The sequence below is a fragment of the Camellia sinensis genome, chromosome 15 (genome assembly GCF_055761805.1).
Source record: "Camellia sinensis isolate YWXY chromosome 15, ASM5576180v1, whole genome shotgun sequence".
In the NCBI taxonomy this organism is placed as follows: Eukaryota; Viridiplantae; Streptophyta; class Magnoliopsida; order Ericales; family Theaceae; genus Camellia; species Camellia sinensis.
The window spans coordinates 15,577,633-15,595,000 of NC_138975.1; the positions used below are offsets into that span (position 1 = coordinate 15,577,633).

The 17,368-nt window shown below is 33.9% G+C and overlaps 2 protein-coding genes across 2 annotated transcripts in view; one reads left to right on the forward strand and one right to left on the reverse strand.

The window, feature by feature from the left end:
- The first annotated feature begins 3,088 nt into the window (after nt 1-3,088).
- Nucleotides 3,089-8,690, forward strand: LOC114278698 (transmembrane 9 superfamily member 7). The gene is made up of 7 exons (XM_028220800.2): nt 3,089-3,522; nt 5,197-5,361; nt 5,505-5,614; nt 5,794-5,902; nt 5,976-6,088; nt 6,965-7,115; nt 7,220-8,690. The coding sequence occupies exons 1-7, from the start codon at nt 3,289-3,291 to the stop codon at nt 8,375-8,377; spliced, it is 2,040 nt and encodes a 679-aa protein (XP_028076601.2). The 5' UTR covers nt 3,089-3,288; the 3' UTR covers nt 8,378-8,690.
- A 1,797-nt stretch (nt 8,691-10,487) lies between these two features.
- LOC114278696 (CA-responsive protein) overlaps nt 10,488-17,368 on the reverse strand; it is a 9,489-nt gene continuing 2,608 nt past the window's right edge. Inside the window, exons 2-6 of the mRNA XM_028220799.2 lie at nt 12,451-12,503; nt 12,012-12,099; nt 11,812-11,910; nt 11,001-11,128; nt 10,488-10,918 (exon numbers count right to left, since the gene is read on the reverse strand). Coding sequence (XP_028076600.2) covers nt 10,882-10,918; nt 11,001-11,128; nt 11,812-11,910; nt 12,012-12,099; nt 12,451-12,503 — 405 coding nt within the window. The 3' untranslated portion in view covers nt 10,488-10,881. The remainder of the gene's footprint in view (nt 10,919-11,000; nt 11,129-11,811; nt 11,911-12,011; nt 12,100-12,450; nt 12,504-17,368) is intronic.

Genomic DNA, 17,368 nt, shown 5'->3' on the forward strand with positions numbered 1-17,368 from the left:
TCTCTCTCTCTCTTCATGTGTGTGTTTCTCACGAACTAATTCCCATCTCCAGTGTTATTTAGGCGGGTGAACGGTGACGATCGACGGTACTCCTTCTCTACCGTTCTAGATCACGGCAGTGGTTAGGATTGCAGACCACCGACGCCGTACGAATGAAAGATGAGAAAAGAGAAGAAAAAAGAAATATTAATTGGTCTATTTTGTAATGAATTAATAAATTTAAAAATAACAATTTTTATATTATTAATTGTAATGAAAAAAATTATTGATATAAATGAAACAAAATACATGAATATTAATTGATATAAATTTATTTCAATTAAATAACTATTCTTTGGTATTGTAATAAATAAATAAAGGAAAAATTAAACTAATAGCCTCTATAGTTTGGTGCTTGTGTCACTTTAGTCCCTGACTTTTCAATTGTGACATAAAATATAAGGACAATTAACATATCATTGCTTTATTTCAAGGATAAAATCATCAATTTGATAAAATATAAACTAATTTGACAAAAATAAATGTCAAAAAAATATTTTAAAATTTTTAAAAATTATTTCTACCCACCAAAAATAAAATTATGCAAAAGTGATAAAATTAATAAAAATTACATGATTAATTTTTAAAAATTAATTTTACATGATTATCATCCAAATACATAATAAAAATTAATTTGGTAAAATAAATAAATAAATGTCTAAAAGATTTATCAATTTTATATAATTTTATCTTTAGTAGGCAGAAATAATTTTTAAAAATTCAAAAATAATTTTGTAACATTTATTTTTGTCAAATTAATTTCTATTTTATCAAATTGACGATTTTGCTGTTGAAAAATTCAATAGTATCTTCAGTTGTCCTTATTTGAAACAAAATTCAAAATTCATGGTCAAATATGTCACAATTGAAAAGTCAGGAACTAAAATGACACAAGTTCCAAACTATAGGGACCGTTAGTGTAATTCACCCATAAATAAATTGTTCTAAAATTGATATTAATGAAAACAAGATGAAATAACTTCTATTAAATGAAATAAAAAAAATGAAATAACAATTCTTGTAATGAAATGTATCAATTTTTATATTGATTGATATTAAGGTCTTGTTTGGAACATGTTTTTTTAATAATTTTTTGATTTTTTTGCTAAAATATGATGTAAAAAAAATAACTTGTTTGGTTTGTTTTACAGAAAAATTTTTAGAAAAAATTTTTTACAAACAAATTTTCAAGAGTAATCAAACCAAACAAATTTTTTCAAATTTTTTTTTTGTTTGGTTACTTACTTTCCAAAATCACTCTTTCTCTCATACACATCAAATCAATCACTTTTTTTAAAACTCTCTCCCCAAAACAATTTTCTAAAACTATTTCTGAAAAAAGACAAACCAAACAAGTTTTCGTACTTTTTATCTCAAAAACTACTCTACAAACACAAACCAAGCAAGCCCATGTTTAGAATGAATTTTTGATTTTTTACGAAAAGATGTGCAAAAAATAGAGAGAAAAATGAAATATTTGACTTTTTAGTATGAGTTGTTGGATTTTTAATTTTTTTTAGTGACTTTTTGATATTTTGACTAAAAAAGTCATTTGCCAAACGATGTCTAATTATATTAACTTTTATTAAGAAAATGAAAAAATAACGATTTTTATATCTTATAACGGCAAAAAAGACATTACATAGCAAAAATTTATTTTACAGTTTATTCAATCAAACACTACTCTGCTTATTAAATCTATAATCTCACAGTTGCACCAAATAAGTTAACCGCTTATGTTTAAAGCTAAATTTATAATGTGTTAAGTTATAATTTATAATTATTTTCTCACTGCTCTATCAAACAGAACCTATGTAATGTGTAGTTGTTAAACTTTTAATGTGTAATCAATATATTAATATATGAAATATTTTTAATTTTTAATTTTTTGATTTAATGGATTGTTTTAATAATGATGTCAAATTATCGTCATATTTGAATTTTGAAAAAATAGAAACTAATGAAAATAAAAACAACCATCTATTACATAATCATCATCCAAACACATAATTAAAATTAATCTATTAAAAAATAAATAAATAACTATATAATTTTTTTTTCAAATTTACATAAATTTTATATTTAGTGAGTAAAAATGATTTTTAAAAATTCAAAAATATTTTTTTGATATTTACTTTTGTTAAATTAATTTATATTTTATCAAATTGATAATTTTATTCTTAAAATTAAATAATAATATTTATAACTATTCTTATTTAAAATAAGATTCAAAATTCACGAGGAAAGATATACAAACCCAAACTATAACTTACCTTTAGTGGGTGTTTGGAAAGTGAGTTTTTTTGTATTTTTTTTAGTTGTGAGATATTATTGGAGAAATTTTTTTTGTGTTTGGAAAGATAGTTAGATTTTTTTGTGGTTGGATGTAATGTTTGTCAGAGAAAAAGTGAACTGATTATGGAGTTTGATGTGATATTTTATTTGAATTAAATTTTTTTTTTTTAATTTTGTAACCAATTTATCTTTTAGTAGAAAAAAACCAAAAAATTTACTTCCCACACACCGCCTTAATAAAAAGAGGAAGAGTGGAAATAGCAAAATGTGCGTGTAAATTGCACGTCACTCTCTTTTTTTTCTCGCTCTCGCTCTCGCTCTCTCTCCCTCGAGTAGAACAGGTAATTTAGGGATTGTTTGGGATAAACGAGTACTTTTTGATTTTTATGAAATATGAATTGGGTATAGATAGGAACAGGTAATTTAGGGATTGTTTGGGATAAACGAGTACTTTTTGATTTTTATGAAATATGAATTGGGTATAGATTGAGTTTGAAGTAATGTGGTAGAGAGGTGATGTGATTTAAATAAGATGATGTGATTTAAATAGGATAATAACTTTTTGACTTTTTGAAATTATGTCAAACCAAACCTTAGTAAATTTTTGACTATTTAGTTAAAATATGAACTAAAAAAAATTAATATGTTTGTAATAATTTTTTTAAATTTTTATAAAAAAAATATGTAAAAAATAATTTTTTTTTTGACTTTTTAATATAAATTATTAAGGCCAAGTTTAGCAACTCTTAAAAAATCAAAAAAGTCAAAAAGTCACTATCCTATTTAAATCACATCATCTTATTTAAGTTACATTACCTCTCTAACGCATCACTTCAAATCCCAATCCAAACCCAACCCATATTTCATAAAAAATAAAAAAATACACTTATTTAATCTTCCCAAACTTAACATAATTTTTTAATTTTTCAAATAACTTTTTAACATTTTAACTAAATGCTAGTCTCCAAACGAGCCCGCAGACGAAGAACTCTCGATCTTTTCTTCAGCTCTATCTCTCTCTCTCTGAAACATACGCAATCGCAAACCCTCTGTCTCCCTGTGGAATCGAAGATGGGGAGGAGTAGCTCAACGCGGGTGATCACTCTGTTCTTCATCGTCTTCTCTCTCTTAATCTCATCTGCCTACTCCTTCTATCTCCCCGGTGTCGCTCCTCGCGATTTTCAAAGGGTACTCTCTCTCTCGTTAAACTACTAATCGATCTCTGTTTTGTTCTTTCAATTTTGATCTATTAATCCAAAAATCACTGCTTTTTCACTCCCTCTCCATCATCTATTTTCAACGATTTCGGTTTCGATCTAGGGTTTTGGGTCAACTCGTGCTTCGCTGGTCGAAAACCAGTTGATTTTTCTGCTACTATATTTAGGGTTTACATATATATATATATCTGTACTATTCCTCACTCTCATCATGCCTATTTTGAAGATATCTATTTTTCTATGTATGTGTTCTCCTCAGTGTTTTGATGATCATTGACGGTCTTCAACTAGTTCTCTACAATTATACGATGTAATAGTGAAATGGTGCTGGAGAGGTGGCCATATAATAGTGTTGGGTGTGTTGTGTAGTTCAAGAGGTGGCCGGGTCGGTAAATGTCGCCGGGAAGGCTTGGGATTTGATGCCTTTGTGTCTGATGTGGTTCATTTGGTTGGAGCGTAATTGGCGGATTTTCAAGGGGTTGAGTTATATTACATGCGTCTGTTTTGAAGCATTGGGTTTTGGCCATTTTGTATAGTTGAGTTTCTGGGAGGGTGTCCACAAATTTATTTCCGTTGGACTTTATGGATGATTTACATGTATAAGTTGTCGTAGTTTTGGTGTTTGATTGTATTTGTTTGCATATTTTTTATGCTTGTTTCTAATTAACTTATTTATTTATCCCAAAAAAAAAAAAAAAAAAAAAAAAGTGGAATGGGTGCTGGGATGACTTGGGAGATTTTATTATATCACACAATTTTTTCTCTGTTTACACACTATTTTTTTCATTCGATTTGAAAAACAATGGTAGGGAAATCAACTTCGAAATCCAAGATAGTGCCGAACCACAAGGGTTTGTTCGGAAGTTGATTTTTTAACAATATGGTTTTGTTTAAAAGTTGATATGAATGAAAAAAAGTGTTTGAACTGAGAGATAATGTGATGTCAGGAAATAGAAGCTCCCTCTGTATCATTGTTAATATTGGCGAGGGATTTTGTTTTGTTCTGTTTGGTTCAGGGAGTGTGTATACACATTTGCATGTGTTTTAACATTACATTTATGAGAGAGAGAATGCATGATGAGTGAATGGAATCATCCTCTTGACAAACATCGAACAATAACAAATCAAAGAGCCTAGACATTGAGGTGGCATGAAGTTGCCAAAAGATGACTCCAGTTTGTGAGGTTATCTGCCTTCAAACTTGTAGAAAGCAGAGTCCTTCCTAGTAGGAGCACCTCTTGTTCCAAGGACATGTACATCATGACTGGAAGAACCCAAAACTCTTCTTGTACCTGTGTGTTATTTGCTGGTCCATGCCTAATGATATTTTGGTAGTTTTTTATTTTGGAAATACCTGAGTTTTTCGATAACTTGTAATTTGAAATTAATATTAAATGCTTTCTTTACATGGAAGTTGGTGTGGAATCGGGCAAAAAAATCAGTTGGCAAGATGTGACTTTGCCTTGTAGGCGTACTGTTAACCAAGTATTGCATTAACCTTTTTGTTTGTTTCTTTTTCCTTTTTTCCTTGAAGGAATGCTGTTAATAAATGTATTATGAAATTATTTATTTTGGTTTTTATTACTTATCTTTCTTAATCTATTGAATTTTCTGTTTGTTTCATTTTTGTCCTTCCTTATGACAGGGTGATGCCCTTCAAGTTAAAGTGAACAAGCTGTCATCTACAAAGACACAACTTCCATATGACTACTATTACCTGAACTACTGTAAACCTTCCAAAATTATGAACAATGCTGAAAATTTGGGGGAGGTTCTTCGAGGAGACCGCATAGAGAATTCCGTTTATACTGTGAGCATCTACTACAATTCCCTTTTCTATTAAGTGGTAGTTGGTATAAAAAAGAAAAAAAGCCATAGATGTTACTCTTCCTCTCCATGTTCTCCATGTGTCACCTTGATTTTGGTGATCTAAGCTTTCAAAGGCTATTGCAGTTCAATATGAGGGAGGAGCAGCCATGCAAAGTAGCTTGTCGAGTTACACTTGATGCTGAATCGGCAAAGAATTTCAAGGAAAAAATTGATGACGAATATAGAGTGAACATGTATGCTTAATTGAGTGCCCCCTCATTATGTTTTAATTATGAATCTTGCTTATGTTCATTTATTTATTTACTTTTTTAGAGTATGGGACTCCCAGGTAATGATGTCTGCAAATTTTGTATCTTGTTATTTATTCCCCTTGGCATCTGTATAAACTGAAATTTCTGAGATGGGTTTACAGGATTCTAGATAACCTTCCAGTTGCTGTTCTAAGACAAAGGAGGGATGGCAGTCCGTCAACCACTTATGAACATGGTTTCCGTGTGGGGTTCAAAGGAAATTATGCAGGGGTGAGTTGCAATAGACAATCACTGTTGTAGTGTGCTTGTGTTTTTATGTAATTTTTTTTTGGGGCTTCTACAGAGCAAAGAGGAGAAGTATTTTATAAATAATCACTTGAGCTTTAAAGTCAAGTATCACAAGGATCCTGAGACTGATTCTGCCAGAATTGTTGGCTTCGAGGTTACTCCAAACAGGTTCTTGCTTTCTACTTGCACCTTTTTTTTTTAATTTTTTTTTTTAAATACAGTCTGTAATAGGGGAATAGAGATAGGATTAGGGTTGGGGGAAGCTACCTTGCACATTGGCGAGACTGGAATCCGGGCATCATACCCGGCAAGGGAGCACGTCATTCACCAGGCCAACACCTTGGTGAGAATGAGGTGTTGGCAAATGCCTTTTTAAGTTTTGAAAATATAAATTTTGTTATACTACTACTGAATAAGGTACAAAATGAACCTTTCCAATCTCAAAAGAATGAGAATTTCCCTTCGTTTCTATGAATTGTTCATGCTTTAGCATCCTACTTGGTGATGGTTCTGTCTTGACTAATATCTCGTATCTGAATTTTCAAGTGAATAAATGAAGATACTCATATGTAAACAAACAAATATTTCAGTGGAAATCTCTTCCTCAATTTTTTTTTCCCCAGAGAAGAGAAAGAAACCTAATGGCTTCAGAGGCTTCCACTTAAGGATAGATGATTGAATTGCCCACATCAAATATATCCTTAATGTAGAAGTCCTTTCTTGTTATATGAGCCGAGGTAATCTGTCCTTGTCATCAGCTCAATTATTTTTTTTTATGATTTAAGTATCTGAACTTTATTTTCAGCTGGCGGAATAATGTTGTGTGTTTGTGTTTATGTTTTGTTTTTGTCCTCTTTTATAGATGAATATTTTCCCTTTAGTCATGATAATTTGCATTGGACAGAAGGTAATGCCACTTTATTGGCACCTATATGTTGTATTGGTTCCCATGAATGTAAAAAGCAAGGTTTTCTTTCAAACTGGCATTCTTTCTGTGGTTTTTAAGAAATTATTTTGTTCTTATCTTCATATTTGTTCGGGCAGTCTTAATCATGAGTACAAGGAGTGGGATGACAAGAATCCTCAGTTGACAACATGCAACCAGAACACCAAAAATATAATTCAAGGTAGCACTGTTCCACAGGAAGTTGATACAAATAAGGAGGTTGTTTTTACATACGATGTTTCTTTCAAGGTACTCTCTAATTGAGCCCTCTAACTTGTCCACACTTAGTTTTCCAATGGAAAACCCTCTAATGGCTTTTCCTTTAATTTAATATTACATTTTTGCCCCTCCAGGAAAGTGACCTGAAATGGGCATCACGTTGGGACACTTACCTTCTCATGAATGATGACCAAATACATTGGTTCTCCATCATAAACTCTCTTATGATTGTCCTGTTCCTTTCGGGTATGGTTGCCATGATTATGATGAGAACTCTGTACAGAGATATTGCAAACTATAATCAATTGGAAACACAGGACGAAGCTCAGGAAGAAACAGGATGGAAACTTCTCCACGGAGATGTTTTTAGGGCACCAATTAATTCTGGTTTACTCTGCGTTTATGTTGGGACTGGTGTGCAGATCTTTGGGATGACACTTGTAACCATGATTTTCGCAGTTCTTGGTTTCCTATCACCTTCCAACCGAGGTGCGCTTACGACTGCGATGGTTCTCTTATGGGTTTTCATGGGCTTATTTGCTGGCTACACCTCGGCACGTCTGTACAAAATGTTCAAGGGCACTGAATGGAAGAGGGATACTTTAAAAACTGCTGTTATGTTTCCGGGTATTTTGTTTGGCTTCTTCTTTGTGCTGAATGCCCTAATCTGGGGGGAGAAATCTTCTGGAGCTGTTCCATTTGGGACTATGTTTGCTCTTGTGTGCTTGTGGTTTGGCATATCCGTACCCTTGGTGTTTGTGGGCAGTTACTGGGGTTTTAAAAAACCAGTCATTGAAGACCCAGTAAAGACTAACAAAATCCCAAGGCAGATACCGGAGCAAACCTGGTACATGAAACCTGTCTTCTCTATACTGATTGGAGGCATTCTTCCATTTGGGGCTGTTTTCATCGAGCTATTCTTCATCCTCACATCCATATGGCTGAACCAGTTCTATTACATCTTTGGCTTCCTTTTCATAGTTTTCGTTATCCTTTTAATCACTTGCGCTGAGATATCGATCGTGCTCTGCTATTTCCAACTCTGCAGCGAAGACTACCATTGGTGGTGGAGGGCTTACCTGACAGCTGGTTCCTCCGCTTTGTACCTTTTCCTTTACTCAATCTTCTACTTCTTCACTAAGTTGGAGATCACAAAGCTGGTTTCGGGTATCCTTTACTTCGGCTATATGTTAATTATCGCGTATTCCTTCTTTGTCTTGACGGGTACAATTGGCTTCTACGCTTGCTTTGTGTTTGTGCGGAAGATCTACTCCTCTGTGAAGATTGACTGAAAGGGCTCATGTAAGGGTATCAATGACATAATGTGTTGCAAGAAGCTTTGTATCTAGATGTAGTTCACCTGAAAGGAAAGCAGTAAGAAGTATATCTCCACTTTTCTCGGATAAGGGCTATTATGGCCAGGAAAGTTTTCCCACCCTCACCAAAACCTTTTTTTGTTTTAATTTTGCTGATGGTAGGTGTAGGACTCGGCTTGTATGTTATTATTGCCTTTTATATTTTGTTTACATCAGTATTAATTGTTATGATTTGTAATTTTAGCATTATCTTGCTAGAAGGCTTTTTTTTAACAGAAGTTTCACATCATCTCTGAATTTGCTTATTGCTTGTTGAAACTTATGAGGTCTATATTAGTAGGTCACCTACCTCTAATAAATCCACCTAATATTTAGAAATTCTCTCTTTCAAGAAGTTGCTAGATTACCTGCCCCTTGTTGACTTATTTGAGAGGCAGGGTGGCAAAAGCAAAAGGGTTATTTGGAAGAGGGTCTAACATATTGTGTTTTGGTGTGTTTGGATTGGGTGGAGAAAATGTGAAGAGAACATAATATTCTGAGAGATTTTTTGGGTCTTCTAAGATTTCTTTTGATCTGGTCTGATCTTGTATTTCTAGTTGTGATTTAACTAGGGTTGATAAACAAGTTGAACAACTATTTAAGTTTGGTTTGAAAATTTTAATAAATTTTAAATTTAGGCCAAGTTTGGGGACTTCAAAAAAAGTCAAAAAGTCAAAAAGTTACTCAAAAAGTTAGAAAGTTAACACTATTCATCAAAAGTCAATAATTACGGCTGTATAATTTTCAATTTAAAATTTTCCCTACAAATCAATTTTTACAATTTTTTATTACACATTTTTTAATAAAAAGTCAAAAAGTTAACTAAAACATCCATATTTTCAACCTCAATTTTTTAGTCCAAAAAGACAAAAAGTGCACTTTTTTAATCTTTCCAAACTTGGCCTTAGTTTGAGTTCGTTTATTAAAATTTTGAGTTGATCTCAAATGAGATTTTGTCAACTTAAATTCAAGTAGTAGTTTGGTATATATTTATTTTTGTCATAAAAAGAAGGGTGGTTAGATTGTTGATTTTATTAGTCTTTGCTTTATAAATGTCATTTATACTGTGTTTGATTGGGGGATATGAGAAGGGATTTAGAACGGGAAATGAAAAAAGTAAGTGAAATGTGAATAAAATATATTTATATTTTATTCAAGTTTACATATTTTTTTTCTCTCTCTTTCTAAATTTCGTTTCAAATCTCTCAATTAAGCACAACATTATTGCCTGGTGTGTGCTTAGTGTGGACGCAAGCATTGCACTTTCTCTTTCTTAATGAATCATTGATCAATGAAAATAAAAACCCAACACATCTTTAAACCAAAGAATGAAGGGGATCTGGGTATAATAAAATGGGAAGTCATTTATGGGCTTTGAATCTAAAATATGACATATTACAGTGTCAAGTATGTCAAGTCATTTATGGGTATGTATGGGTGTAGTAGTAAACCTATGTTGGATAGAGAGATTAAATTGTGAATAGGAGATAAAAAATTATGTCTAATATTACTAACAAAAACACGCGAAGGGGGCAGGGGCAGTCAGCGAAACCACTGCGGTTGCACACCACCAACCTTGTGGGCAAATGATACCCAATATTACTCTCCATCCCAATATTACTTATATACCAAGATATTTTAATCTTTTTTATTAAATCATTAATGAACCTAACAGTACATTTCAATTTACAAATCACAAGGGAGTCGTATAATTATTTTCAAATGTTAAAGGAGGTAAATCACACATAACTCAAACCGTAGGATAAAGTAAAATTTGCCCCATTTAGTACGATAGAAAGCACAAATTAATAGAAAAACATTCTCTATAATCAACAAAAAACGCAAGTTTAATTAGACATATTTTCCAAACTAGTCTTCAACTCTACCAACCCACCCCCACTACCACCACCAACACATTACAACCACCATTATGCCACCCCCACCTCATCCATCATCACTATAACAATCACCGGCACATTTCTGAGAAAAAAATAAATTTTTCACCAAAACAAATGGAACATAAATATCAATAAAAACCAAGACACAGTTTTGACTCAGTCAAATTACTTATACTTTTTATTTCTTAGGTGTCAAATTACACTAAGGTCTTCACTTCATTTGCTTCTGGAGCTTATTGCAGCCTCTGCTGATAAAACTAGATGTAAATGGGAAAAAAGTTACCAGTTGTTAGGAAGGCCAAAATATAACAAAACATTGTATCCAAATTCAAGTTACACCACATGCGGAAATGTATTAGTTTCCGCTGGGAAAACCTAAAAAACGAAAACAAAAAGTTGTGTGCCACATTTCCGTTCAAAAAGCAACCCACAGAAGCACAAGCAGCCATAAAAAATTCCTGCAACGGTGCATGATTCGGGGCATTGGATGAAAGTTTGTCATTAGTGAAAACCCACGAGTAAGGTTAGCAAGACAGACCGTCATCAACCTGTGCACGACCTAGGTTTCCCGTTTTTCTGCCTGCAAATGGGATAGATAGTTATTGACACACAACACCAAAGAGAACTCTATGAATATGAAATTCAATTAGGAAGAAACCAACCAGAATGAATCCTTCTTTTCTTGTGCTAATAGTTCTTCAAATGAAATATCAGTAAACTCAGCATCTGTGCTTTCTGTCATTTCATGGGATTTGGCTTTCATTTCCATGCATGCACCAATTTCAAGCATCTTCAAAATAAGAGAGAGAGAGAGGAATAGAGTTCATACATAATTAAGCTGAAAATAAAAGACTCGTTCAGTTTAATTTGAATAATGCATATGCTCTCGTCACTAGTAGTGACAAGGAGGATGATCACAAAAGTTGTGTCATAATCTGTTTTTTCTAACTAAATCAATCTATACTAATAATTTTTTTAACTTCATGCTTCTCTAGAATCGGGCCACTATGCAATTTTGTATTCAACGATTTTTGGTGATGGGGTTTTGATGAAGGATACACGTCTAGGGCTGGGGGCGAAGATTAGTGGGTATTTTATTTAAAAATCTCTCAGAGGTTCACTTGTTATTTAGTTGGCAAGTCTCTTTGTATAAAACATTGAAGTGAGAAACAAATAAGACATTATATTTTAATTTTCTTGAGCTCCACTTGTGTTCAGCTCGCTACGTAAACAAGTCAAGCACGAACACATTCTAAAACAAAGTTTCAACAACCTACTACTCAGGGCTTGATAAGCTTATATACACCATAAAAAACCAAACTACTCGAGCACAACTCATGTTTGACTTGTTTACAGCCCTACGCTCAATGTCATACTAGTCAAATCAATATTAAGCCTCTTATCTACCATTTTTGCATTCCCTGCTAGACAGCATCTAATGAAATGTTTTGAATTGGGTTTGTTAAGTATTACCTTCTTATACGCTGGTGAGAGCTTAAGCTGTTGCTGGAGCCAGTTATATACAAATGCATCCTCTTCTAATCTCTTTTGTTCTAATTCTAGCTTGTATATCTGCAGAAAGCAAAGAATTAATTTACATTTGGATATCAGAAAGAAAGCGAAACCTACTAGTATCAATGACCCAAAATTCTTGAAACTAGTATAGCACCAACCTGTTGACGGAAGCGGTCAAACGAAGACCTGTCTGCCTTGAATAATAGAGCCTTTGTTATTGTGAACTTTCGCTGGATAACATCAGACCTGTTGGGGAGGAAATTTTTTTACAGTGAATGGTTTGAGGAAAGAGTGATTCAAACCTAGATTACTTTAAAAATTAGAAATTACTGTCATGAGGGTTGGGAGATCGATGACAACAAAATCAGAATTTTGAAAGTGTCTCCATGAAAAAATAAAATAAAGTGATCTCAAACAGTTGAATTGCAAACATAAATAATTTTTTTTAAAAAAAGTGATCCACAATTTGATGTGTAAAATTGGAAAATCTCATGAGCATTTTAAAAAGCCTTAAAAGAAACCCTTTAACAGAATTGAGATGCTCATGCAAAGAAGACAGCAATATCAACCGTTTAGAAAAGAAAGTGTATGACATACTTGTGCTGTAGTTCATTTTTTGCTTCAATCAAGCAATTAACAAATTGTCCAACCTGCATTATGCAAAGCATGAAAAAAATTATATAATTGTAATTTATAATTATTACTTTCATATAATATTCTATAGTTATCATTCTATTATCCATTTCCAGAAGACAGATTTATAAATTCAAAATCAAGTGAGCACATTTTGATATCCATAGCCAGAAATCAGTTTATGGAAAATTTCAACATAATTCTTTCTATTTTTCAACTGCAAGTACATTAATGAGGAAAGATGGACATCTAAAAGCAATTTCAACTGCAATTATATTAACCTATTGTTCTGCCAAGTGTAAAAAACTAATGTTCAAGCTATTAATGCCCATTACAGACAATTGTTCATATGAAGTTTTTCTTTTTTTCACCCATCTGACCAGTCAAGAAAATTTTGAAGATAGTTTAGCACACATGACTGGAGTTTGATTCATGTAAATCACAATTGGGGGTGTGGGGGAGGGGGGAGAACCATTTAGTGGTCTCAATTTTCCAAACCCAAATCCAACAGAAGTAAGGATCACCCACAATATGGATTTGTGATCAAACAGCTAATTTTAGTGTAAATTTATTAGAAACTGTGTTTCAGTCTCAGATGCAACGATTACATACCAGAAACTAGTGGAATTAAGCTCAAGTTTAAAAGTCCACCTCAGGAAGATGGGCACTTTCTAAAAGAGTAAGCCGCACACAGTGGCTCTATAAGGTGGTTAGGAAAAAAAAAAAAACACAACTTCTAATACCGTAGTAAGGTGGGCGAGGTTGGATTTTATAGGTCATTAAGAAAAGATGGAAAATGTTTTGGAAAGGTAAAAGTAGAGAGTCAAATTCCCCGCAGACTAGGTGGCTAGATTCCCATTCCATTTCATATTGAAGGAGCACTTGAATAATAAAAACTAGACCTAATATGGCCACTAAATGCTGGATCAAGGTTTGCCAGGCTGCTTCTTTACATCTGATGGATCCCAATCCAAATCCAATTTCAAACATGTAGCTGTGCCCACAGCAAAGTTCTATGTAAACACACACAATAAACAGTACACAAAACCATTTTTATTGAGAAATCTATGGCCCACTAATTTCAGCATTCAAAAAGTCAGTCAGGCCAAGAAACAATTTCTACTCAACTTTACATGTGTTTACTTTTTGAGAACCTTTTTTGTTCATTTTAGAACTTCCATACAACAATGAAGTTATAACAAACACACAATAAATAAAAATCATCCAAGCTGATTGACCATAAGATTGCTGATTTTAATGATTTTCCAAACAGTTCTATTGAAGTTATTACTTCATTAGACAATATCCACATGGTAGACTGGCAACCAATGGTTACATCCAAAATGTTCAGATTATGAACACAAGATGGTTTGATTTGAGTATCAAGGCCACCTTCCTATTGTTTCTTTGACAAAATACACATACATACACTATTTTATTGATTTATTTTTATATTTGGGCTTAGTAAAGCTTTATTTGAAAATGTTCCAAAGGGTGCAACATAAGAAGAAACAGGGCCGGCCCAACAGCCTAGGCCACATAAGTGGCTGCCTTAGGCCCCATAATTTTTTTGTATGTCTGCAGACTTCTATAGTTAATTCTCTCTCTATCTCTCCAATTTTTGTTTTCGACTCCCTAGTTTTGGGGCTGTATGTTTTGTCAATTGGCAGCTCCTTGTTATGTTTTATTATACTATCTATTTGTTTGTGGAGCCCGACTTTTTGACTTTGGCAAGCAGAGCCTCTTAGGGTTAGTACCTTAGGATTGACAATTCCATGATTTGTATGTTGTTTTGTTTTTAGGGGGCAAAACAAGATACAACCTCAAGATTTGGAGACCTTCACCAAAGAATTCAAGCTTCAAGCCTTACCAAGCAGAGACAAGGAGGATCTGGACATCAGGAGGTTTCAAGCAACCAAGGTAGGTTGTCATAGATAGATTTCGGATAGGTCTTAAGGAAGGCAAGTTCAAGCCTCGGATAGTTGCATAGTATGGCTTAAAAGTATTTGGTGAAATTAAGCTGAATTGTTGGATTTTTTTGAAGAATTTGTGCACAAATTGAGCTATTATTTGCTAAAATTGAGTTGAAATTCAGCTGTTAGTAAGTTGACTATGTATGAAATTCAGTTGAAATTGTTGATTGTGGTTAGTGAGTGCTTATTACTTGAATGCATTTCAATTAGATTGAATTAAGATATAGCATAATTCAATCCATCTTCTAAACTATCGATAGACCTAACTTAGAGTTGTTACCTTAGGTCTCATGTTGCCTAGGACCGGCCCTTCAAGAAACATATATGTGTGTATATATATATATATGGAGAGGAAAAAAGGCGGTGGGTTGGTGACACAGATGCTTATCAAATCAACGAACAATACTAAAGTGTGTAAGCCCATTTACAAAATCATGCTACGGGACCATATCTACATTTTCAGAAATACTAATGCCCAAGACACCAAGTGCCTGCCTCATTTCATGACAGCGTACTAACCAGATTATATGATTATGAAACAGATGAAAATCAATGCCGATTGAAGAGAAGTTTGATATAAAGCATATATGGTTGCTGATAAGTCATAATCAGATACCACTGGGCCAAATCTAACCCAAGCTACCTTAATCATACTATAATTGAAAGAATTTGAGTAGAAATGCAGCCTATTATTGAGGATTTTGTGTTGCTATCTTTTGAATAAAAAAGTTGATGTCCGTGCAAGACACGGAGGGTGTGCTTTGTGAGCATATACAAGAATCAACATATCATGCATCTACATGAAATTAACTACAAATTATGTCCATGCACAGAGGGTGCAATTACAGGTTCAACCACTTGAACATGGACCACAACATAAGTCCCATAGCTAAATTGCACAATGATGAAAAATATGTGGCTGTTGACAATAGTAGAAGCTGGAAAAGGATTCATTGGCATATAGCATTGCACAACAATATGGGTACTTCCAAATTAGTTCCATGTTCAAAATATATATATATATATATATCAACAAAATAATAGCAGATGGAGGATCATGTCTTAGATACAATATTAGTACTAAAAGTAGAATACTTATCCCACCTTGTTGGGGTGTTGGAGAAAAAAAAAAAAAAAACCTCACAAAGGGTATAAATGCGTTGCACGAATGAATCCACATAGGGCAATTACCTTCTTACTTTCAGCGCGGTCTGATTTAATAACCATTATGTGTGTGTGCATGTGTATGTGTGTGTGTGTGTGAGAGAGAGAGAGAGAGAGAGAGAGAGTCTTAAGCCCAAGTCTATGGTGTAATGCTAAAGTCGTTTATCCTGTTCCATGAAAGCCTTATTTTGCACCTTGTAAAACTCTGTCAGCAAGCATTAGCTGCTAGATTAGAGTCAATACATGAGTTGGCATGAGACTCAGCCTAAAACAAACTGACTTGACTTCTTTTTTTTTTGAGAGGTAAAGGCAACGATGAAACTGACAAGAATGAATGCCAATTGACAAAGGGGAGTTTGGTGCAATAATGGTGGTCCAACCTAAAACTCAACCATATAATGGCTTCAGTTGGGTATTACTAATATTGGTTCTAGACTTCTAGGTTTGGCTTCAACTGAATCAGAGTGGGGTTGATTCAGCTATAGCTTTTTTGACTTTTAAGTAGATTGACTGATCCAATCCCGAGAACCAAAAAGCATATACATTCTCCAGCAAAATTATAAAATCTATACATTTTGCATAACGTCTGAACTGACAACGTTGGAGTCTATTTAGCTCTCCGGTTAAGAAGCTTAGTCTTTACTCAATCTCAAATCAAGTCGAGACTTAATTAAATAGGTGAGAAGATTGTTTAGGTTTGATAGCCATAACAAACAACCAAAGTTTAACAACCAAAGTTTAATTAAATAGGTGAGAAGATTGTTTTCATTTACACTGGAGATTTAAGAATAGGTGGCCTTTCAGTAGAACACATTCTACTAATGATGGGATTCATCACTAGTGGAGGATTTTATAAAAGTACACATATTTTCTCGATTTTCCATTTACACTAGAGAGTTAAGAACAAGTGGACATTCTATAGAACACATTTTATTGATAGGATTCATCACTACTTCAGTAGCTTTGCCAGTATTCATCACTATTCCATATTCTAACATTAGCATCAGTAATGTACATCAGTCAATAGGAGTATTTTCCCCTGGAAGTTAGCATATGAATCTTGACCATTCATTTACATACATATATATATATATATATATATATAACATGTAAGCTTCATTATCCATCTATGAAGACTGATAAAAAAGCATAAACCTTGACATCTTGAAAACAAGTTATTGTTGAAGCAGCTTAAATCAAAATCCTTAACAGTAGCTAGGGATGGCAATTTAAACCCGGCCCGACGAGGACCCGATCTCCTAACCCCGATGAGAATGATTTTTTCCCGAAAAATACCCCCGTGAGGACGGAGATGGTATTCAAAATTAAAACCCCGATCAGTTTCGGACCGGGGACGGTGATCAGTGTTCAAGCCCCGGCCCGTCCCCGGCCCCGAATTTTTTCTGAAGCAAAATTACCATTTTACCCCTCTATATATATATATAAATAAATAAATCCTTTCACTCACACAGGCTGAACCTCACACTCACACTCACTCATCATCAACGCCTCTCCTCTCTCGGTCTCCCTCTCTCTAAAACCTTCCGCCGATCTCCCTCCTCCCACCGCCGATCTCCATCCTCCCACAACTCCACCGTCTCTTTTTCTTCTCCAACGGCGGTGAGGCCAAGCTTGCCGAATCACCGCCACCATCACTGACCAAGCTTCACCGATCCGGCAGTGACACCATCCGGCGGTGAGGCCAAGCTTCGCGAATCTCCGCCGCAACCCTCACCCTAGATCTG